This window comes from Acomys minous, assembly GCF_964271855.1.
Source record: "Acomys minous genome assembly, chromosome: 8".
NCBI classification, from domain to species: Eukaryota; Metazoa; Chordata; class Mammalia; order Rodentia; family Muridae; genus Acomys; species Acomys minous.
The window spans coordinates 46,928,137-46,952,859 of NC_140489.1; the positions used below are offsets into that span (position 1 = coordinate 46,928,137).

The window sequence follows — 24,723 nt, forward strand, 5'->3', positions numbered from 1 at the left end:
CAGGTGCTAGCAAATGCCTTTGAGAGGAAAAAGAGGTGGTGGGCAAAGGGCCGAGTGACGGCAGTGCCAGCTGGTGCGCCGAGGTGACCTCGGGGTGCAAGACCCGCACGCGGAGCCAGGGCGTCTAAGTTCAAATCTCCCAGGCGGGGGCTCGCACTGCAGGCTCTCAGCCACTACCCGCTCCTCCCTCGGCAGCGGCGGGAGGAGGAGCCGCGCCCTGGCCGGCGTCCCCTTGACTCCTCCCTGCGCGGCTGGGCTCTTCCTCCCCCGCGGCCCGATCTCCCGGTGGCGGCGGCTGAGCGGGGAGCAAGCGCGCTGGGCGCGGCCGTGCCGTGCAGCCCGGCCAAGCTCGAGAGACCCGCGGTCATGGTTTGTGCGGTGGCGCCGGGTGCCTGAGCCCCGGAACGCGGTGAGCGACAAGCTGGGGGCGCCCCGGGGATTGCGCGGCCTGGGAGAGCGCGGAGGCCTCGGCGCATTGGCAGCCGTCTGCTGGGGACCCCGTGCGCCCCGGGTGGAGCAGATCCACAGATCCCGGTCAAGCACGCGGTGGCGGACCGGGAGGGGCTCGGTCGCCGGCGGGTAGAGGCGAGGGGGAGGGGCCGCGACGACAGCGGGGGCGGGGGTTGCGCCGGCGCGCTTTTGTGAGCGCTCGCCCCTTACATATGGAAATGACGCCCGCGCGGGTCCCTAGTCGCGTCCTCAGGAAGGACGCGTGCCCGGATCGGCGGCGCGAGCTGCTCGGTGTAGCGGTGCTCGCGGGGTCCTAACAAAGCGCCTTTTCCTTGCAGAGCTTCGGAGGCGGCCGGCGCGGGCGCTCCCCAGAGGCTGACAGAAGGTAGGTGAGGCCGGTGGGGCCGGACCAGGGGTTTGGCGTAGGAGTCCCAAGACCCAGCGGGTGGGCAGGTGGAGCAGGGACGCCGCTCGGGTTGCTAGGGACCTGGGCTAGTCCGCCCTCCCGCCACACCTCCGCTTTACAGACCTGCGGCTCCCTGAGCTGAAAGCTGCTACTGTGTCTAGCTCCAGCAGCGGGCGGACCCGGAGCGAGCAGAAAGGGTTCTTGTTTTGTGGGTCGAGGCCACCCAGGCAGCCCCGAGATCCAGAAGCTGAAGGGGAAGCCTGCGTGGGGAGCCCTTGGGTGTCGGCATGAGCCTCTTGGGAGCGCAGAGCTGTTTGGAGTCCTAAAAGTGGAGTTTTTAGAAGGTGCGCGGGATCCATACAGGTCGAGACTTTGGGTGCAGATAGCAGGAAAGGGGGACAATGCATTTTGACAGTTGCTCTGAAAGCCGAGAACTCCAGAGAAGAGGAATGTGGCATGAAGTGAGGAGTGGGTGTAGGTTGCGGGGAAGTATCCAAGATTCAGGTCTGAACTGCAGCGCCACCCCCACGTCCCCTAAAAAAGACAACACTGATAGAAATCAGCCTCTGCTTAAAGCTCTGTGAAACTGAGAGAGGTTGGGAGGGGTGACGATGCCAGCCTCAGCCGGGCCAGACCAGGTGAAGGCGCAAATGAAAGGGGAGCTCTGCCACACATCTTGTTTCCAGACAACTTCGTTATTATGAGACAGTCTCATCGTCTCTTAACTTGAATAGACCCTCGCCAGGCATTGACAAAGTCCACAGGAAGCTTTCCATGCAGCTAAATTACAACAGATTGTATGGGTGTCTATGGGGCCGCCACGGCGGCAGCTTTTAGCGTGCTCATCCCAATTAATCTCATCATAGCGCCCGAGCTAGGATCTTGGGACCACGAACTATTTCTCAGTTGGGTTCTCTCAGATACATCATGGCGGCATAAATTTATCTATTTGCGTGCTTCCCGAGGCTTAACAAACCACAAGGAAATACTTTGGGGGCATCAGAGCAGCTTTTTCTAGGGTCTTCTCCAATACTGAGCATGAGGCTGACCTGGAACATTGGTGTGTCTTGTTGTGGAATTGAATGTAGCTGTACTGGGTGTGGTTGTGCACCTTAATCCCAGTCCTTGGGAGGCAGAGGCAGGCGGATCTCTGAGTTCGAGGTCACCCTGGTCTACAAAGTGAAGGAAAGAGAGGGGCGGAGGGAGGGAGGGAGGGAGGGAGGAGAGAGAGAGAGAGAGAGAGACAGACAGACAGACAGACAGACAGACAGACAGACAGACAGAGACAGACTGTGAACTATAGACTGTTAGTAAGATTACAGGCTGTCTGAAAAAGGAGCTGGTGCGGCCTCTTCAGCTATGTGTGCTTGGTGTTCATAGGGAGATGATGGGACCACTCTGGGCAGGTAGTATTGGCAACCTGTTTATTTTCAGAGCTCTCTGATGGTTTGTAGGGATGCATTCTGAACTGCAGTGTTGAGAAAGCAAATAGATTGCCATAAGTAAAGGTATTGCCAACACACATATGCTGGGGCAAAGAAGAGGAAGCCACTCTTTATGTGGTCCTCTTGTTGAAATGTCATTGTGTAGTAGTTTTAATAGGTGCTTGCTCAGAATGTCACGTGTTCTTTTTTTCTTATTCCTTTTTCATTTTAGATATATAATGGTCCTTCATATCAAAAGATGTTAACTCATAGGACAAGAATAGGGCACCACTGTATTCTGAACAGCCAATCTTAATTTAATAGACAGTGTTCTTATCATGAGTCAAATGTCATTCAAATAAATAGTTTTAAATGTCACTGTAAATGACTTCCTAAACTAATGTTTCACCAGTCTTGATGCTTCCATTTCGTGTTGATAATGAAAATACATTTTATAAGTCTTACCCTGATAGAGACTTGGCAGTTACACCAGGACATTTTTAGAGGGATTCAGACAGCCAGAGCCTTTCAGAAGGTTTACTTTTATAGACGCCAACTCATTTGTAAGCCAATAAATAATGCAGTTTGAGTTCTGGCTATTGATCTTGCATCTGTTGGCCAGAGACTTGTGGGGCGGGCTCACTGAACCTCACAGAAAGATATATTTATCTGATTATATTTACAAATAAGATAATTTAAAACATTATGGAATTATGCAAATGAAAACTTCATTAGAAATTAGCTCGATTCTTTACTGCAATTTGTGTACAAAATTAGATACTCCCTCTAAAAGCAAAGTGCTCAAAGCGTCAGTATCCTAATACTGCAGCACAGTTGGGGAAACATCATTTGTAGATGTGAGAACAGACCTTCTCGACTGATGCCCTAGGGAGCTCATAACTTCAGCCGTCTGAAATTAGTTTATGTGAATACAGCTCGAAAAGTGAAAGTTGTTTCAGGCTTCTTTTTTCTCTTTAGAAAAAAAAAAGTAACAAACACAAAACTATTTTTCTGTTTTGTTGTTGTTGTTTTGTTTTTGTGGCTGCTGTAGTTTTGCTTTAGTAATTGAATATAGGTTACTGGATTTCTGTTGTACAAAGCTGTTTTTTCCTTAACTGATTAGGTAATCCACCTGCTATTAGGTGTAACAAAAGCCTGGCTTCACATAAACCTTCAGGGCAGTAAAATAGGAAAGCTTCTTTAGGTTGAGAATACATATAGCAGGATGCCCTTGGCACAATTAAATTTTAGGGTATGGTTAGCAAAGCAAGATTTCTTTCAAACTCATTTGAATGTGAATTTTCCCTGTTCGGGGCCTGTAGGAGTTCATGTTACTTTTTTTTTTTTTTCCCATCTCAGTTCTGTTCTTGGTGATGCTGCATTGCTTTTGGTTTTCAGCTTGGAGGAGGCACTGTTTGAGTAGGGAGTTTGCGCCTGAGCAGCAAGCAGTACTTTGTAGACATGTTTTAGGTAAAAATGGGGCCAGTGCTTACTCTGGAGCTTGTGCTACTGCACTTACGTTCACTCTCATTATTTCCTTTTTATACTAAAATTAGTACAAGATAAAGCCTAGAAAATTTTGCAGCTGGTAAAACTGTTTGCGGAAAAGAGGGAAGAAAAAGAAACACTTTAATTTGATCATGGGCTTTATTAGAGTCTAATAAAGGCATAGATGAAAAGCCTTAGCAGGCAGGGATTGTCTGTGTTCATCACCACAGCCCCAAAGTAATGAAATTAGTCACTTGGTGGCTACTGCCTGGGCTGTGGACCCCCAACAGCTGTGTCTGAACACAGGTCCGAAAGCATCTATTATGATACTCTAAAGGGAAGAGGCTGAGCCTAGCGGGGCACACAGACATTCCGGAGAGCTGTTCAGCTGCTGGGCCATCTGGAAGGGAAAAAAAAAGGCCTGGGCTAGGGGCTCTGGCATTGTGCTTATTTATTATTTGGTTTGTACTAGCCAGACTTTGTCCCCTTTTCAGTCCCTCCAGTCCAGAACAGACAGCCATGTTGGATGGGGTTCCAGTCTTACAAGCTCCTTTCTATATAACCTGGGGTGGGGAAGTTCACCCATGCACTTCACAATGCCCTTCTGGGTAACACTTCATTACTCCAACCCCACCTCCACCTCTTTCATTTGTAGTCCTAGTTGGCATTGTGTTTTTATCAGCTGGGGATGCTGACCAAGTAGCAAGCCGCATGGATCTGTGGTGGTTGTCTTCTGTCCATCTGTGGCCTGGTGACAGCCTTGTTTTGGGTTCTTTGGGAGGAAGATGCTCCGAGTAATTGTCATTATGGACAGTTATTGGGTAGTAAATGTTTTGATTGCTCAGTCTACGCATCTGCCTCTTGTTTAACTGTCCCTAGTTAGAATGCCAATATATTGCACACACCAGCCTTTTTATTCCAAAGGAGTCATAAAGGCTCTGGCTAGCTGATTGGGAAGGTCATTGGTGAGGTTTCCCAGAGGTTGTGGCTGACATCATTAAACTAGAATTGCTCTTTGCAACTTCCAGGAGGATTTACTACTGTGATTCAGCAGTGTAAGTTTCCTGCTACTGATGGGTGTCCTGCTGGGCTTTGACTCTGGAAAGCACTGGCTTCCCAGATTAGACATTCAGTGTTCCTTTGGGGGAAAGACGTGGAATCATGTCCTGAGCTGTATCCCTTGCTGAAGGTCTGGGCTCTTCATGGCCATCTTATATAAAAACATATTTCTTTTCAGCCTCAAATACAGTGCTGCTTTAGGAACAGAGAGAACGTGCCTATTGTATCTGCGTAATCCTAGAGACTGACAGGCTGTACTCATTCGATCAATGGACCAAAGTAACTGTGGGCTCCCCGGTCCGCATTCCACTTTGGAACAGTGTGTGACCTGAGACTGTCCGAGGTCTCCTCAGCCCTGTCCAGCTGGTCGGCACAGAAAGGGGAACATGAGTTGCCAAGGGTGCCGTTTCAGTGGGTCCATCACTGTGTCATCCTGTGCACGTATAAGATTGAGAGGCGATACTGGAATCTTAGCCCCTCCTCCACGGCAGTGCTGTGGCCTTCAGTAGGTTGCTTCATTTGCCTAACCCCCAGTTTCTACACTTGAAATGGGGAAGTGATGCTACCTATGCCCGTGAATTAGGAGGAAGAAGCTATATGAATGGGATGGTCTACATAAAGTACTTGGCTGGGCTCATAATAAATGCTGGGAAGAACATAATGGTGCCTACTGAATTCCCTGCTGAGCCTCAGCCTTTTTGCAGTTATCTGACATTAAATTTGCCAATAATCTGCCTTTTAGGTTCAGGAAGTCAAGCATTATTTGTTTTCATCATCACTTACTATAGTGATGTGTATGCAGGTGGCATCAATTGCTCATTCTTCCCCCCCCCCATTAAATCCTTTTGATGTCTTTTCTTTTAAAATTTTATAAAATTTATCCACTTTACATTGTGATTGTAGCCCCCTCCCTCATCTTCTCCCAGTCCTACCCTCTCTCCATCTCCTCCCCAAACCCTCCTGCCCTATCCTCAGAAAGGGGGGAGCCCTCCTCCCCAACCATCTGTCCTCAGCCTATCAAGTCTCATCAAGACTGTCTGCATCCTCTTCCTCTGTGGCCTGGCAAAGCCGCGCTGGCAGAGGGAAGTGATCAACGAGCGAGCAGGCAACAGAATCCATGTCAGAGACAGCCCCTGCTTCCCATTTTAGGGGACCCACAAGGAGACTGAGCTGCCATCTCAGACCACATCTGAGCAGGGGATCTAGGTTCTCTCCATGCACGGTCCTTGGTTAGTGCATCAGTCTCTGCAGGCCCCCTAGGTGTGAGTCTCAGCGTCTGCTTCAATCCTCGGCTGGGTGGAATCTTTCAGAGGACATCTATGGTAGGCTCCCATCCACTGTGGGCAGGCCGGCGTCTATGGTAGGCTCCCGTCCACTGTGGGCAGGCTGGCTTCTACGTTAGGCTCCCGTCCACTGTGGGCAGGCCGGCGTCTATGGTAGGCTCCCGTCCACTGTGGGCAGGCCGGCGTCTATGGTAGGCTCCCGTCCACTGTGGGCAGGCCGGCGTCTATGGTAGGCTCCCGTCCACTGTGGGCAGGCTGGCGTCTATGGTAGGCTCCCGTCCACTGTGGGCAGGCTGGCGTCTATGGTAGGCTCCCGTCCACTGTGGGTAGGCCGGCGTCTATGGTAGGCTCCCGTCCACTGTGGGCAGGCCGGCTTCTATGGTAGGCTCCCGTCCACTGTGGGCAGGCCGGCGTCTATGGTAGGCTCCCGTCCACTGTGGGCAGGCCAGCGTCTATGGTAGGCTCCCGTCCACTATGAGCAGGCCAGCGTCTATGGTAGGCTCCCGTCCACTGTGGGCAGGCTGACTTCTGCTGATTGACATAACTTACTCTCCTAAGCTCCTGCTTCCTTTCCAGGCCTCAGATGTTTTCTTGCCTGATCTTTCAGTTGCTTCTCTTGGGCCTGTTTCTCTGCGCCTGGCCACTTCCGCTAGCTTGCCCTACTTAGTTCTAGGACAACCCTTCCAGATGGCTGTTGTGATTCTTATTGTCCAAACAAGGGGACTTGACAAGGGTTTCAGCACAGAATCTCCTCCAAAGTTTTGTCTTTCAGCTGAGAATGCAGCTGCAGTCTGTGACTACGTTGGTGACGTCAGACGCACTGCATGGCACTCTTGGTGACTCCACTGTAGTTCGGTAGTCATTGTCGGGTGATCTATTTCTTCTTGGTTACACCTCACCCTGAGAATGCCCTTGAAAAGGAGAGCTGTGTATGTGGAAGGCGTCAGTGCAGGAACTGTCTGTCTATGATGATTTGGCCACGGACTGCACTCTTTGCTGGAAATGCAAAGACCATAATGAAGTAGAAACGGTGGCCCTCACCCTTGCGTTTCAGGCAAGTGAGGAGGGGAAAACTTTCTTGCACAGGAAATTACAGATCAACATTTGGAGAATTGTATCAACCAGTAAAAATGCACTTGGTGCCAGATGACAACTGACAGCTTGTCACCATGTGTAAGATCGCCTGGATGTGGCAATTGGAACACTTGCTCCACTGGGGTAGAGTGCTCCCTTCTCCCATATCACCCCACCCTCATGCACCCCTCACCTCCCCCCCACCCTCATGCACCCCTCACCTCCCCCCACCCTCATGCACCCCTCACCTCCCCCCCACCCTCATGCAACCTTCACCTCCCTGCTTCATGCACCCCACACCTTCCCCTCACACACCCCTCACTTCCTCCCCACCCTCATGCAACCCATCACCTCCCATTCTCATGCAACCCTCACCTCCTACCCAACCCCCATGCACCCTTCACCTCCCCCTCCCCCTCATGCACCCCTCACCTCCCCCCACCCTCATGCACCCCTCACCTCGCCCCCACTCTCATGCACCCCTCACCTCCTCCCCACCTTCATGCACCCCGCACCTCCCCCTCACACACCCCACACCTTCCCCCACCCTCATGCAACCCATCACCTCCCACCCCCATGCACCCTTCACTTCTCACTCTCATGCAACCCTCACCTCCCATCCCAACCCCTGCCTTCAGTCAAAAGAACATTCTCCTAAGCTTGCTGTATCTATGGAACCTGGGACAAGGGGAAAAATCCTACTTTCAAATGAAAGAAGTTTGATCTAGTGAAAATCCAACAGCTTCCCTAAATCAGATATGGTAGCTAACCAGACTCAAACCAGCAATAGGGACAGATCTTCTCATAATTGACTTAGACAAGTGGTTCTCAACCTTCCTAACGCTGCAATCTTTCAATATAGTTCCTCATGTTTGGTGACTCCTGCCCCACCATAAAATCATTTTCTTTTTTTTTTTTTAAGATTTATTTATTTATTTATTATGTATACAGTGGTTTTTTGTACCAGAAGAGGACACCAGATATCATTATAGATGGTTGTGAGCCACCATGTGATTGCTGGGAATTGAACTCAGGACCTTTGGAAGAACAGATAGTGCTCTCAACCTCTGAGCCATATCTCCAGCCCCACATAGAATTATTTTCATTGCTACTTCATGCGTAATTTTGCTACTGTTATGGATTGTAATGTAAATATTTGATGTGCAGGATATCTGGTATGCCACCCCTTTGAAAGCATTGTTTGACCCCACCCCCTCCAAAGGGGTCACAGCCCACAGGTTGAGAAACATTAGCTAATGTTTCTACACAGAAAATAGAGTTTGAAGGGAAAATGTTAGGGTTCTTTCACTTTTAAGTTTATAAACCCATATATAGATATCAAAGAAAAGTAGAATTGTCTGGCTTTTCTGAAATTGGTCAGATTACAACCCAGAGGACTTAAAGAAGGAGCCTCACAGCTGTGAAAACCCCAGAGCCCATGGGGGTTCCCTGCAGATCTTAGTTGACAATTAACTGGCCCACTCTAGATGAATCTCATTAGCCAAGCTTGGCCTTGTCTGAGATTCTTCTTTGTGTGGCTTGGGTTAACACCTTGGTGTTTCTTTTCTGAAGCTTTGATGTTTATGTAGCACTCCCAACATATTTTGAAAACATTTACATACTGATCAGCTAACCCAACAGATCAACCCTGGGAAGGCAGCCAGAGCCTGTAGCAGCACCTCAGTGGTTAGCTGCTGATGGAAGACACCTTCCCTGGCCTGGAAACCTGGGCTCACATGATGCCTGGGTGCTTTTATGAGGGCCCTAAACACTGGGTTGTGTTGCAGCATCCTTCCAGCTCATCTCCTGAGGTCCCTTGGTTTTGGAGGTCATGGCCTTGTCTTTTTTTGGTTGGTTGGTTGGTTTTGGTTTTTCAAGACAGGGTTTCTCTGTGTAGCTTTGGCTGGCCTGGACTCACTTTGTAGGCCAGGTTGGCCTCGAACTCACAGAGTTCCACCTGCCTCTGCCTCCCCAAGTGCTGGGATCACAGGTGTGCACCACCAGGTTCACCGTGTTTGTTTGTTTGTTTGTTTTGAAAATTCACTCTGGCCTGGAACTCACAGAGGTCTTCCTGCCTCTGCCTCACAAGTGCTAGAATTAAAGGTGTGTGCCTCTAGGCCCGGCTGTTTGTCCAGGCTTGGCATATTCTGGACAATTTTCTATGGAAAGCAAGCAAGCAGCCTAGAACAGCAATGAATTATTTCAAAAGGTCCATAGCCTTGGCTCCTAGCTGTGTGTGGCAGCTTAACTTACACGATTTCTGCATTCTTTGAATTCTGACTCGGCTTTGTTTAGTTTAAAGGTGCTGCTTTTATTGTCAGGGCTCTTGGGCCTTGAACCCAGGGCCATGCACATGCTCAGCATACATGATGTACCACTGAGCTACATCTCCCGCACCCTGGTGCAAGGTGCTGAGTTTTGTAGTCAAGGGCTTGGCTGAAAGACTGATTGCAAACAGCTGAGGTCACCGTCCCAAGGGTATGTGATATGTTTGGCACTCTTTACTTGCATCATGAAGTTTCTTCCGAGTTTACAGCATTTGGGCTGGATCCAGCACACTAAAAATTGATTATTGTATACAAGGAGAAAGAAGGGGGGGGGTGTCCCGACTTATTGAAATAGGGTTTCTCTGTATAGCCCTGGCTGTCCTGGAACTTGCTCTAATTGATCAGCTGGCCTCAAACTCAGAGGCCTAGCTTCTGTCTCCCAAGGTTTGGGATTAAAGGTGTGTGCCACCACTGCCTGGCCTATGAACATCTTATTCTTGAAGTAAAATACCTGGAGTGGTGTGGCTTTATTTTTAGCAAAAGATGGCTCGGAATCTTTTTGCTGACTTCAGGTTTTTAGTGCTCCTAGGGAGGGTGAAAGCCTGAGACTGGATTTTGGGGGTGGGGGTGGGAATCAGTCATGGGTGACAGGAATGAAGCATGCATTGCTGGAGATGGTGGAGTTCAGAGATGCTAATCAACTCTCCGAACATAGCCAGTGGCTCCTCAGGAAAGGCTGTGGTGTTTTGCCCTTTCTCTAGGCAACTCAGCACCAACTAGGACACCCTGGGACTCCAGAGATCCTCAGGGAATACTGTCTGTCACACTGCATGTAATTGCACCAGCAAGGCTAATTGAGTAAAAGGCATCTGGGCCTCTGTAAATTGGGAGGTGGCTGAGCCAAAGCCCCTTGTTGTAGCTGTGATGCGGAACACCTAGGCTGAAGTAATCAGTGTGGCCACACCTCACAGCCCAGCATGGGGACAGGGTGTCTGGACGTTGCTGACTTGCCTGGCAGCTCTGACCCTGTAGTGACAGTGGTCTAGCAATTCTCTCGCCCAACCTGGCTGGCTGGCAGAAGAGCCTTTCACTTTCCTGAGTCCTCAGGGTTGATAGGAGAGAAGCAGTCTCAGGTCTGAGTCTGACAGACAGGCCATTTACGCCTGGAAACATCAGGAGGGGAAATTGCCTACCTAAACCCTTCCTGTTAATAATGTTACTTCCGTTGTAGCATTGTAGTTGTGCCCTGGTGCTGATGTGTGTAGGAGTACCACTGGCCTGGCAGGGCCTTGCTGCAGAGTGACTGTTCCAAGTCTCTGCTTGGGGTTGGGGGAGATGCATGTTTCATCCAGAAGTGACCTGCCCTAACCTGTCTTCCTCTCTGTCCCACACAGGTGAGCGCTGTGGGCTATGGGATGGATGAGGTGGAGCAAGACCAGCATGAGGCCCGACTCAAGGAGCTGTTTGACAGTTTTGACACCCTGGGAACTGGGTCTCTGGGTCAAGAGGAGCTGACTGACCTCTGTCACGTCCTGAGCTTGGAGGAGGTGGCCCCAGTGCTACAGCAGACGTTGCTTCAGGACAACCTCTTGGGCAGGGTAAGATGTGGAGAAGAGCAGAGCTTGTGGGAAGTGGGGAACAGTTTCTGTCAGGGCACAGGGGTGATGGCAAGCCACAGGTGTGTTGCAACTTGTCTCTTGCAACCTAGCCGTTAACCCTGGGGGCGAATGGTTTGCTCCCATGATAAGGGCATGATAAATTTAGGCTGTGCTTGGAATTAAGTTGTACACTGAGCGTTACAGGCAACAAGAGAAGTGGGCTGCTTCCCAGATGTTTTCCCTTGTTCTTTGTGGGTCACTTCATTGAATCTTCATTCATCATTGAGACAGAAAAGGGTGGAGCGAGATTTCCATGACAAAGAAGGAAAAGGCAGGAAGAGAGCTGCCCCTTACAGGAAGAGTGGGGTTCTAGAATGACTTTTTAAAAGCTGTTTTGTGTGGGAGGGTGGGGGAAGGGGGTTGTTTTCATTTTGAGGTGAAGATTAAACCTTCCATCCAGGAAGTAAGACAGGAAAGTGAACACAGAGCAGGCCATTTCCCAACATGCACTGGGAATGTGTGTGAAAGCCAATGTTAACTTCCACATTTGAAACAAATGGTAATGTCCCCGCCTCGCCCCCTCCCCCCAAGATCAAGTCATAGGCAAAAGAGAAAAGAGGTCTCCCCCTGCCCCAAGCCTCTAGCAGTGAGAAGGACATTGGTCTGTTCTAGTCTGAGAATGCATTCAGTTCTCCCATTCAGGATCAGCAGCCTCGCTTTCTGATCTTAGCGCTGAGACAGGCCAAATGACAGAGGTGAGATGTCAGAGCTTTGTTGGCAACTGTGACACTTTGTACACAGGGTTTGTCCTGTGTTATAGCTCAAGGAAGCAGTCACGAAGCTTAGCTTGGTTCTGGGCTTCCTGCTCTTCACTTCTTGCTCACCGTCTTTTAACTGACCAGTGGATAAGTGACCCAAGGCGTAGTAGGTGATATTGGCTGGGTGTCACCTGAAGAAGACAGGCATAGCACTGACCATGAAATTAATGTACCAAAGAAAATTGATATTAGGGGGCTTGACATCATGCGTATGAGGTCAAACGGCTCACACAGTTAAGGAAAAAGAAGTTGAACCAGTTGCAAAAAGTAGGGCCACTCTTGGTCACTTTGAGGAAGATGGATGCTTGTGAGGATATGAGACGCCTAGCAAATGCTGAAACGACTCATTCCCAAGGCAGGACACATAGGAACATGAAGGAGCAAGTCGTTTACTCCATGCTATGTCATGCACCCCAGGGGGTTTCAGGCATGGTGGAGAGCAGGGTAGCATCTCCCTGTGTGGTCTTCAGGTTTCAGGCCTTTGGGTGATGAAGGGGAAGTTGCGCTAGTGCGTCAGAAAGCACGAGGGGCTGTGCTTTGACGGATGCTCTCCCTGGGAACCTCTCTTGGGGTCAAAGGGGACCCTCCCCTGCACACAGATTCCACCCCAGCAGCTGGCTAACCGTTTGCTCTCCAGCTGCTGGGCCCCAAACCAGGGAACAGTTATCGATTGCTTTGCTAATGGCTTGACACCACCAGCCGGCTTCTTACGTTTGCTATTTGCCTGAATAATGAACACCTAAGCGGTCTAGAGTGTGATATTTACTTAGTGAGCCGGCGATAAAGTTAAATAGATGTCTGCATATTGATTTCATGTGGGAGGTCCCCGGTGACTGTCTTGAGAGACAGGGCTGGCATGAATTAATGCACTCCTGTTAAATTTGCATTTTTATGAAACAATTATTCTCCTTGGTTGATCGCATAAACTTGGCCATATGCTGTGAGGATGTCTCACGGTTTATAACTGTAAGTTGTAAAGCACTAAATCTCTTAGAGTTTACTGGAGCCATTTTACATATCACCTTCATAATACGTTGAGTAGGGGCTGGACATTGTTAAAGTGTAAGTGTCATGATACATAGTAAGTGATGTGTACCGATGTGTGGAATTTCAATACATATGTGTCATGCATCATGATCAGGTCAGGTGACTGGCATTTCCTTGTTCTGAGACCATCACAAATCCTTTCCATTATTCTTTTTTGAAATATTCTGTTAATCATTATCAACTGTAGTTATTCTATCTTTTTAACATTTTAATTTATTTATTCTGTGTGTGTGTGTGTGAGAGAGAGAGAGAGAAAGAGAGAGAGAGAGAGAGAGACAGAGACAGAGAGAGACAGAGAGAGACAGAGAGAGACAGGCAGGCAGGCAGGCAGGCAGAACTGATGGTCAGCAGACAGCTCGTGGTGGTAGGTCTCTTCCCTCCACTATTTGAGACCTGGGGAGCTAGCTCAGGCCATCAGGCCTTGGCAGCCAAACTTCTTACAAGTTTTTGTTGTTATTGCTTTTGTTTATTTGCTTGTTTTGAGACAGGGTCTCACTGTGTAGCCCTGGCTGGCCTAGGACTGCTTATGTAGACCAGGCTGGCCTTAAACTCAGAAGATCTTCCTGCCTCTGTCTCCCAAATGCTGGGATTAAAGTGGTGTGCCACCATACCAGTGCCAAATTGATTTGTTTTTATATCAACTATCTTTCTTCTTGTTAGAAGTTTACAGAGGAAGTTAAGGACTGGGCCTATGGTAAAGTGACTTTAAATGGTAAAGTGACTAACAGGCCTGTGTGGGCCCCCAGTCCACTCTCTGGTTCTACCACCATCAAAGGGTGGGAGGAGTTATTAGAACTGGAAACATGATTTAATAAGTAGAAAAAGTTGTAGGCTCACTTTTTTAAACCAATATATTTTATTAACAACTTAGTGACTGAGCATACATCACTTATAACTCTACTCACCAAAACAATAGGAAATTAGGATTAATGGACACAATAACAAAACCGTAAGGATATTAGTTTTGAGGAACAATTTTCCTGGCACAATCTGTAGGATTTTTGTTGTTGTTGTTGTTGTTGTTGTTGTTGGAAACTTGAGTAACCAGAACCCCAAACCTCAGCAGGAGCCAGAGCCCTGAAGCCTTCCCTGGAGCGGTTCTCTCTAGGAGCGATTCGAAGTGCAGTGATAAACAACCAAAACTATCCCAAGTCTCCAAAAAGCCCGTCTCCAGTTCTGGGCTCGTTTATATATCTTCTCCCAGAGTCTGTTCACAGGATCTTTTCAGCTGGCAACAATCAAGCTCCCGCACGAGGTGGTCAGTCTTCTAGTGGATTAGCCTTACCTGTTCTCTCACAGGACCGTTCCAGTCCCACACTTGGGATCCTAAAAAACAGGTTTATCTCTCCTTCAAAAAGTAGCATGACAAATCCTAATACATTCATCAATTAACTTACCAAATATATATTGTGTGTGATATGTGACAGTCGTTCTATTAGTCTCTTTGGATTGGTGCACTTTATTAATGTTTACTATATACCTCAGTAGTTTACAAAACTGGCTTTTGGATACATTAGGGACCCATTATCTTCCTAGATGCTATGACTTTAATTTTACCTTTTGAATATAAACACCTTAATTGAATATAACTTTTAGTGTGTGTGTGTGTGTGTGTGTGTGTGTGTGTGTGTGTACACGCGCGTGCACAGGAGGCCCCATCACTAGGGCTTCCTCAAGACACAGAAGCACTAGGAGTCTAGTTTGTTGGCATCTTGGTGGGTAAGTGGTGGAGGAGTCAAGCACTCATACAAGAAAAGAGACCATGTTAACTTTGCTGGGCCAAGCTTTTACGAAGCCAAGTAACCCAACATTAGGTGCCTCCTGTTTCTGGTGCCTTTATTTTTTTTTTTTTCATTAATTTGTATGTTTTAAAAACCATCGTATAAAGACATGGGTGTCATTATGGCACTTCCATAAACACTTTGTTTCTTGTGTCTTCTAGATGAGGCTTCCCCTGAGCCTCTTTCTCTTTTATCAGCAATTAGGATAGAAAGGAGATAGCTTGCTTTGGCTTGATAGATAGCTTCGCTTTAGTTTAGAGTTGGTTGATAAGCAGATAGCTTCGATTGAGTTTAGGTAAACAGTTTAGATTTTGCTTGATAGCTTAGATTTAAGTGATCTCTCTGGGAACCTTCAGGTTTTATATACGTGATACAATGCATTTTCCTTTCCTTGACCAATATGGCAACTTCCAGACAGGACAGTCCCCCCCCCCCCACCAGTTTTGAAGGCTTCTGTCACTGTGTTGCTTGATACAAATCTAGAATACAGTGGGTTCTTGGCACACCTGTTCCAATGAGAACACGACACCTGGCAGCAGAGCCCCACTGGCTCCCAGAGTCCCATGGGTATGCGGCTTTTGAAAATAATATTAAGTTAGGTATGGTGGCACACAAGAGACAGAGGCAGATGGATCTGTTGAGTTTGTGGCCACCCTGATCTACAGAGTGAGTTCCAGGACAGCCAGGGCTATACAGAGAAGTTCTGTCTCGAACCCCCGCAACCACCACCACCCCCCCAAAAAAGAAAGAAAATGTTTAATATTAAAATTTGATAGCTGTGCAAATATATAGCTTAGTTCCATTTACCTTTCATTTCCAAGTGCTTGGGGTTCTTTCAGGAACATCACCACTAAGTTCCAATGGTGGATATGTCCTTTGTTTCCAGGTCATTAAAGGCTCATGGCTTCTTCCTCTTACACATATTTAGTTGTTTGAAGAGTAAATCTGAAATAGAGAAGTACTTTCTGGTGGTGGTTACTCATTCTGAGTGTGTGCAGTTACACGTGATCACCAGCCCTGCCTGTTTATAACCACCCGCACTCACACTCGCACTCACACTCCCCTGGATATCACTGAACTGAAGCCCTCCAGGCAGTGGAGTGGGAGGAGCTCTCGTTCCCCTTCTGTTTAACCTGGAGGAGTGAGGGTTGTCGATATTTGTGCTGGCTTTGTGATCCTGGGTAAATCGCCCTCCCTCCCTCCTCCTCCTCTTCTACAAAAGTCTCCTTAGAGTTGGTTCAGATGCCACCATGATCAGTGGGGTTTCTGTTCTGTATTGATGACTTCCTGTCCTTGTCCAACTCACTAAAAAATTTCCAATTCTGTGCCTCCGAAGTCTCAGATTATTTAGTGTGGCAGGAAGGAGAGGTGACTGTGGACTCTGAAAAAGCAGGTAGGACAATCTCTGGATGGCCGTCCTCTTCCCTTTGCAATTGTTTCCACAGTGCCTGATTCTGCAGCCAGAGACGATGCAGTCAGTGCCTCATTTAAATTTGCCAACATTTTCTGAGACTCTTTATGGGGAGCTTCTTGTCTGCCCTTCAGTGTCCATCACAGCTATTAGTCATCAGGGCTCATCTGTGTGACCCACCTAGTGCCTAGTAAGGCCTGTTCAAGGTCAGATGACTCATCTGAGGCAAGGCCAGCATGGGCTGCTGGAATCGCCAGGCCTTGCATTGAAGTGCCTGTCTCTGCAGTGTCTCCTAGGCTAATTGTGCAAAAATGAACCTCACTTTTCACACTCCTTCTGAACATCACTGCCACTACTTCTGCCACAAGTACATTGATACAGTGTACTGTCGCAGTACAGTTCTTGATATCAGACCTCAACTCAAATACTGGCTCCTGCCACTGTTCGATTAAGTCATCTCAAATACTCCAAGCCTCAGCTTTTTTCATCTGCAGAACTGGAAATGTAATAGCTTCCTTCCAAGGCTGATGGGAGCTCACTGAGGTGTGCGCACCTCAAAGAGGCCTGAAAGAGAGCCAGAGAAACAGCACCTGGCCGAATCTCCTGCCTCTACACGAATGAGTCTTTGATAAATTATTACTTACCCAGGGTAATTTTTCTTTTCTTTGTTTTTGTTTTTCCAAGTCAGGGTTTCTCTGTGTAACAACCCTGGCTGTCTTGGACTCGCTTTGTAGACCAGACTGGCCTCAAACTCAGAGATCTGCCTGCCTCTGCCTCCTGAGTGCTGGGACTAAAGGCGTGCGCTACCATGCCCAGCCTGTAATTTTTCTAAGAAAGCAGTCAATTGGATTTGCTAGAAGTTCTCTTGTGTGGTAGTTTTGCATTTTTCTATCTTTAGCAGGACTCCTTGGACCAGTCTTGTGGCATGACTTAAAACAGTTGCCTAATGTTTAAAACTTGCTGTCAGCTTCTCAGATGGTCTTTGCCTCCAGGTTGTCTGCTAAGCCATAATAGTTCTGGTGCTTTATTTAGAGTAAAACATTCCATACCTGGATCTTTCATGGCAAAACACACCTGTTTGCTAGTCTGTGAGGTTTCTCCTTGAATGTACTATTTTCTTTTTCTTTTCTTTATTTTTATTTTTATTTATTTATTTATTTATTTTGGTTTTTCAAGACAGGGTTTCTCTGTGTAGCCTTGGCTGTCCTGGCCTCACTTTGTAGACCAGGCTGGCCTCGAACTCACAGCGATCCACCTGCCTCTGTCTCCCAAGTGCTGGGATTAAAGGCGCGCACCACCACACCCGGCGAACACGTACTGTTTTCTGACGGGTCCATATTTCTACATATATTAATGTCCTGAAGTTTCTGTCATGGGTTTCCTTTTGTGTTGGTAGATACAAACCAACTACATTTAATGACAGTTACATAGCGCTTTGTCTTGCTTAATAAGCTCACCTTGTTAAATGCTGGTTTGGATTCGCCAACCTTGGGTCTGTTTGAGCATGACCTGTGCATATTTGCTCTCCATGACTGCACAAGGTGATTGTGGGCAAAGCGTCATTCTAAACTAGCATGCACCGCTTGTGTAGCACTTAAACTGGTTTTTTTTTTTCTTTTCTTTCAGAAGGGCAAATTGTCTTCCTAAAACTAAAACAGCATTCATACAAAATGTAGTGGGGAATAATGATGAGGTGAAGTCTGGGAAGCAGTGGTGAAGAGAGAGAGAGAGAGAGAGAGAGAGAGAGAGAGAGGGAGAGAGAGAGGGAGGGAGAGAGGGGGAGAGACAGAGAGAGGGAGGGAGAGACAGAGAGAGAGGGAGAGAGAGGGGGAATAGAGAGAGGGGGAGAAAGAGAGAGAGGGAGACAGACAGACAGACAGACAGACAAAGATTTGACTAGTCTTCCTGTTTATTTGGTTTAAATATCATGTGTGTTTTTAGTAAGGCATGTAGTTTCTGCATTGCTGCAAACTGCCTTGGAGGCATGGATAGAGAGATGCCTATGAAATGAGTGGCAGCACTTCTTACTCAGATGGGGAGAGTACTCACCAGGGCACTCCCACAGCCTGGAAGCTCGTCACCTTGTAAGACTGTATTGCCTTGTATATTTGTATATTTCTAATATTTGACATGCTACACTAGTAAAGCTCCATCAGAGGGGAAAGGGGCACTAAACCACTTACTAGTGGTGGTTTTTTGTTTTTTGTTTTTGTTTGTTTTTTGTTTGTTTTTTGTTTGTTTGTTTGTTTGTTTGTTTTTGGTTCTGGGTTGAACCCTGAGGGGCTTTTTACCACATCAGTATTCATGAGCATTGATGGAAAAGCCACAGTCACCTTCCTCCATTAGAGAATGCTCTCCTTGAATCAAAGATGTGGCATTTACTGCTGTTTAAATCCTGGGGCCCAGAGTCTGCATGCCCTTGCAAGAAGGAAATAAAGACAGAAACGAGGCTTGACGCCACGATAATCATTTATTGCAGCTGCTGAGTGCTGTCTGAGGTTTGTTTGAAGGAAGGGACCAACTAAGGTAGGTGACATCAAACAACCTCTGGCTTAACAGTCATAGACACTTTATGATCTAAAATGAGACTCCTTTTCTACTCTGTATGACCATTTTGGAAACCTTTAACTCTGCCTGTGGTTGTCTTTGAGAAGTCAAGGTCACAAACCAGGCCTTATTTCCTTCCCACTGGCCAAGTAGGACATACTGACTGATCAGGGGCCCCTGCCAGCCGGCTTTGTCTCTTTTCAGGTACTCATCAGATTCTATCTTCCTGTCCTCTCTTCCACATTCCATTCTCCTGCTCCCTGGAAAGTAACTGATAAACTCCTTGGGAGCAGAGGTCAGGCATCTTGAATTCGAGTTCCCCATCTGCTGTGCAGCAGGCACCTGCTGGCTCATTATGAGGCCCAAGGTTTGACTTGGTGTGATGGGGCTCTGCCCGAGTCAGGCAGAATGGCAGGGTCTGGTAGAGCCACATCAGAAGGCCCGGTTCCCAGGTAACCCTGCCACTTGTAAGACACGTGGCCAGTAGCAAAGCACTTGCCTTCTCCTCTGAGCTTATAGGTGGGATGTCAGGTGGGTGTTGTGAAATCCAAAGACAAGCTGCCTAGGGGGAAGACCTGCAAGAGAACCCGACTCACCTTGGATTAGCCGAGATGTGCTCTGATAACACTTTCCAGTAACGGAATCTTTTACCACATGTACTGACACACGGAGGATTTAAAAAAAGAAAAAAAAGAAAAAAAGTATAACCGCTAGAGAGTCAAAAAAAAAAATTGGTTTAAGTTATTTGATCAAAGAGTATATTACACATGGTTAGACTATACTTAATTATTTTTGCCCACATAGCTTCTTCAATATAGTAGAAAGGGCTACTTCAGGCTTCATTTACCAGCACTCACATCCTTGTGCTGAACCAAACAATCCCAGCCTATTAGTGTTTGAGTGCATACATTTCATCTTTTAAAAATAGGTTACATAGAATTGTTAAAATAGTTTTTTCCTTTTTTTTTTTCCTAAAATAAAAGCATCGTCCATTATTTGTGTTTGAGGAAGCCTGGTTAATAACGTCAGTTAGTTTTTGTCCTTACCTTGGGGGTTTCTGTCTTTTGCTTGCTGTTTCTGGGCTGTAGCAAGTGGAGCACAGCAGGGTGACATTTGTGTTAAAGCAGTAGAGGTGTTGCTGTGGGACACCTTTAATCCCAGTGCTCCAGAGGCTGAGGCAGGCGGATCTCTGTGAGTTCCAGGCCAGATAGTGAGAAGCTGTCTTAATGACCACAAAAAGGTGTGTGTGTGTGTGTGTGTGTGTGTGTGAGAGAGAGAGAGAGAGAGAGAGAGAGAGAGAGAGAGAGATACTGGAGAGATGGCTCAGTAGCTAAGAGCACTTGTACTCTTGCACACACACATGATGGTTCACAACCATCCCATATCTCCAGTTCCACAGGACCCAGAACTCTTTGCTGCCTTCTGAGGGCACGGAGCACACACTCGGTGGGAGAAACACCCACACATATAAAGTAAATGCATCTTAAAACAACCACAGTTGGGGGCTCCTGCCTTGGTCCTATCTATCCTGCATCTCTCACGGCAGATGTGCTCTAAGCCGCAGCCAGGACGCCTCACCCGCTGGTTTCCTCACTGTCTGCCATATGGTAGACAGTGAGATAATCAGGGCTGTGGGATTAGGGACCTACCATCCCAAATGCTTCTGCTCGTCACATCGTAGTCAAGGGGACTTCAGCTCCACAGAAGGCCTTTAAACGTTGTCTGAAAACAATTCCAGATTATAGGGGCCTGTGCCTTGTCTCAGGGGAGGTTGGTAGACCCCAGGGGTGAGCTCCATAACTTCCGTGTACTCAACTGAATTAGTCAGGGCCAAATTCAGCATTGAAGGCCCCCACCCCCCCTCAAAGACAGAGTCTCATGTGACTCTGGCTGGCCTGCAACTTGCTACGTGGTTTGAGGCTCATCTTGAACTCTCAATCCTCCTGTCTCCACCTTCCAAGTGTTGTGATTACATGAAGGCACCACCACACCTAGTACTCAGAAGACTCTCATCTATGACTGTCAAAACACTGACTGCAGAAACCCCACAGAGACCCGAGTCAAGTATAAAGGGCTTGAATTTCTCAGGACAAATGTTTCCCTTTTAAATGAGGCCCCTGTTTAGCATATCACTGCAGGAGGGGAGTCTGCCTCATTCAGGGCCCTCTGTGAATAATTCAAGTTAGGATACTCAGAGTTAGAGGTCTTTAAGTCTCTGCCACTCCACGGATCTCTGGAGTAGACTAGAACCCGGATCTCCCCACTGCTGTCCTACCCACTGTCACTCCCATGGCCATCTGCTATGCTTCAAAATATGGCTCCATTTCTCTGTGTTGGGAACAGTCAACCCAGGCTTTGTGTCTGGCACATAGCAGCTGCTCAATGCATACCTGTCAAATGAATCGTTCGTGACATTTGCTAGATAGCCTCAGTTGTTGAAGGTCAGCAGACAAAAGCTCAGAGCAGTTGGGTAAGCTAGCTGGGCACAGTGGGAAACAAACAGCAGACCTAAGCAGACCTACCTCCAGAACCTGTATGCATTGTATGCATCTTCCCAGCCACTCTGCTGCCTGCCCTGAAGAGCAGGATTGGTTTTAGGCCTTAAGACACACCTGTCAGTTAGGCTGATCTCCCAGGTGTGTGATGCTGTGAACTGGCTGTTGGGGTAAATGGCCTCAGCCATGTGAACCCCCAGTCACCTGGGTGACACCATGACTACCTGAGCCCACTTCTGAGGTCAGTCCTGGTTTTTTTGTTTTTTGTTTTGTTTTGTTTTGTTTTGATACATGGTTTCTCTGTTTAGTCTTGGCTGTCCTGGACTCACTTTGAGGATCAGGCTGGCCTCGAACTCACAGTGATCCGCCTGCCTCTGCCTCCCTAGTGCTGGGATTAAAGGCATGCACCACCGCACCGCGGCCTGCTTTCCTTGGAGGTTTTAAGATGTTTTGTCAGCCGCAAACCCCTAATCATCACAGCTTACGTTCCTGCAAGTGTTTAACTAGGGCTTTTCTGTGTAGTTCTGGCTGTCCTGGAACTAGCTTTGTAGACCAGGCTGGCCTCAAACTCTCAGAGATCTGCCTGCCTCTGCCTTTGGAGTGCTGGGACTAAAGGCATGTGTCACCATGTCTGTGTTATTTTGTTTTGGGGTGATGGTTGCTGTGTGTGTGTGTGTGTGTGTGTGTGTGTGTGTGTGTGTGTGTGTGTGTTTGTATTAGAGATTAATTTTAAGGCCATGAGCATGGTAGAACAGTGTGCTGCTGCTGAGCTACATCACAAGCCCATTTAAACATTTTCATTTATTTTGAGACAGGCTCTTACTAAATTTCTCAGGCCTGGAACTTACTGTCACTCTGGCAAGATTCTATTGTGTGGCCCTGGTGCCTTGACTCTTTGGTGGTTGAAATTACAGCTGCAACCACTAAGCCTCACGCACACGTCAGTCTTATGATCTGCGTTTCAAGATGGATTCCTCCGCTTTGCTTTGCCTTGTGCAGACAGGGCCAGATGTGATCTTTCCAACGTTTAGATAACTAATATGCTTTGTTGATTTTCCAGTTTTAACCTGGAAATGTTTTTTAAATTTATCATTTATATTGAAACCCCTGTCCAGGTATACCCTTGTGAGTAGCCCAAATATAAAACCCAAAAATTTGCTTAAAGCATTATGAGATTTTCTTCATTAAAAAAAAAAAAGTGACTGTGGGGTTCTCAAGCATGAACTTTATAGATGACAACACCGTGTCATAGCGTCAGAAAGGCTAGACAGCCCTGCTGGTATTTTGGAACGATGTTCAAAGAGTCCTATAGTGGTACAAAGTTCACAGTTACCAGCTTTCATCTTGTACTATGACTGTATAGGGTTCTGGGAAAATAAGTGCCATACAGTCAAAGTAGATGTTAGCTGGGAGTGCCACCTCTCCCTGCTGGCGGAGGCTGAGATCACAGGGACTGAAGGCGTAGAGGAGAACTCTTACCCTTGTAAGCACTTCTGATGGACGGTTCTGTAAGTCAGACTGGGCCCCCCCACCCCACCCCATGCTAATCAAGGCAATTATATTTTTATGAACTGATGAAAGTGGCTCTCTGGCTTATTGCGTTCTGCGTGTGTGCCATTGATTTCTGCTTGTTTGTATCCTCACAGGGACCTGGGAGATAAATATTATATACTTGCCCCAGGCAAAAACCATATTAAAGTCTTCCTCAAAAAGCGCCCCCTCCCGTCTAGACTGTCCTGAGAGATGAAAGCATCCATGGGGCAGCATGACAATGGGCGGTTCACGTGGGACGTTTTTCCTAATGTCTTTCTCTTCTGATCTTGTTTAAAAGGCAAAAGGAGTTGGGAGTTCAAAACTGTATCTTCCTGAGTTTACAGAGGGTTTGCTAGCTGGCTTTTCTCCTTGGGAGCTAAATAGATACTTGTGTTTGTATAAACACCAGCGTGTTCGTGGTACTGCGTGTCAGAAAGGACCAGCCCAGTTTTTTCTCCCCATGCTTTAGAGAGATGAAGGAAAAAGAGAACAAACGTGGGTGATGATTTGCTTCAAGGCTGTCAGGATGGGAACAAAGAGTGCAGCTACCTTGCAGATGGGCTTGCCTTCTTAGGGATGTGGGGAATGATTTTACACTTATTTTTAATTGCTTTTTAGGTACATTTTGACCAATTTAAAGAAGCGTTGATACTTATCTTGTCTAGAACTCTGTCCAATGAGGAGCACTTCCAAGAGTCAGGTAAGAGCACTCACATTTCTTCCCTATATTCCCCCTTTTAAAAGGTATCCAGGGAAGGGCTGGGCATGTAGCTCAGTGGTGAAAGTGTTTGCCTGGTGTGCACAAGGCCCTAAATTCAATCCCCAGGTCTTCCCTCCTCCCCTCAAAAGTTTAAAAAGCTTCCTGGAGAAAAATGTGAGCACTTGAAGCAGGCGGGTGGTGGAGGATAGGTTGTTCCCAGAGACTTCTCTTTTGATGTCATCGCGAGAACCGTGCAGCTGTTAACCGTGAGGCTTCCACACACAGCAGCGCATGATGAGAGGAGTAATCGGATTACTCTAGGCAAGTGTCGATGGCCCAGCAATGATTGGCTGGATCGAGCAGAGTGACACTGAATGGCTGTTCCCTTTGGCATTACTCCCATGTCTGTGTGAGCATTTGATCTGGGGAATTTTCCTGAAAGAAGAAACGTGGCTAATAAGAGCGAATTCTGTGTGGTCCTACTGAGTAGAAAGCATAGACGCAACTGCATGACAGGGTGATGACGTCTGTGTGACCCCCGACTCATGAGAGCATCTATACGTCTAGCACCTGAAGGAACACTTAGCATTAGTAAATATTAAGTAGCTATCATAAAAGAAGAATGGATGCTGTACCTCACTGATTTGTTTTTTAGATAGAGTACCCTATGTTGTAAGATACATAGTTACATATCTCAAAAGAGAATATTTTTATCACATATAACTAAAATGTTAATTGACAAAATATAGTCTAATGTTCACATCCAGCACTAGCATACACATGTCTTAAAATCTGAGAAATTCTGAAGTGTAGACACTTGTATTTAAGTATAGAGAATGATGAAGTCATTTGGTTGTCATGGGCTGGGGATAAGGGCTGACAGGAAAGGGATGTCAGGGAATTTTGAGAGTGCTGTAACTTCTGTCTCTTGTAATAGAAGCCCTATGGTCAATCACATGAGCTTTTTCTACCCATACAGGGGTAAAGTATACTACACAAATTATTCCTAATAAACCTGGCTTTAATAAAGAAAACAAACAAGAGGCCATAGTTCAGTCTGACAGGAATCATTAGCATTCTGTGGAGCTCTTTGGTATGACCTATTTACATGGAACAAAGATTGGAATTCATTTTTTCTTTTTTTTTGGTTTTCAATACAGGGTTTCTCTGTGTAGCCTTGGCTGTCCTGGACTCGATTTGTAGACCAGGCTGGCCTTGCACTCACAGTGATCCACCTGCCTCTGCCTCCCGAGTGCTGGGATTAAAGGCGTGTGCCACCATGCCCAGCTTGGAATTCATTTCTTATCTTCACTGGTGGCCTAGGTCTCCATTGTACTTTGTA

The 24,723-nt window shown here is 47.3% G+C and overlaps 1 protein-coding gene across 5 annotated transcripts in view; it reads left to right on the plus strand.

Annotated features, from left to right (window-relative positions):
• Positions 1–237: 237 nt before the first annotated feature.
• The window catches only part of NIN (ninein), a 108,336-nt gene continuing 83,850 nt past the window's right edge, over positions 238–24,723 (plus strand). For 4 of the 5 annotated variants that reach the window (XM_084791351.1, XM_084791355.1, XM_084791353.1 and 1 more), the window contains exons 1-4: positions 238–409; positions 789–835; positions 10,846–11,049; positions 23,300–23,381. In XM_084791351.1, coding sequence (XP_084647477.1) covers positions 10,867–11,049; positions 23,300–23,381 — 265 coding nt within the window. In that variant the 5' untranslated portion in view covers positions 238–409; positions 789–835; positions 10,846–10,866. The remainder of the gene's footprint in view (positions 410–788; positions 836–10,845; positions 11,050–23,299; positions 23,382–24,723) is intronic. The other variant, XM_084791352.1, reaches the window with a different exon arrangement.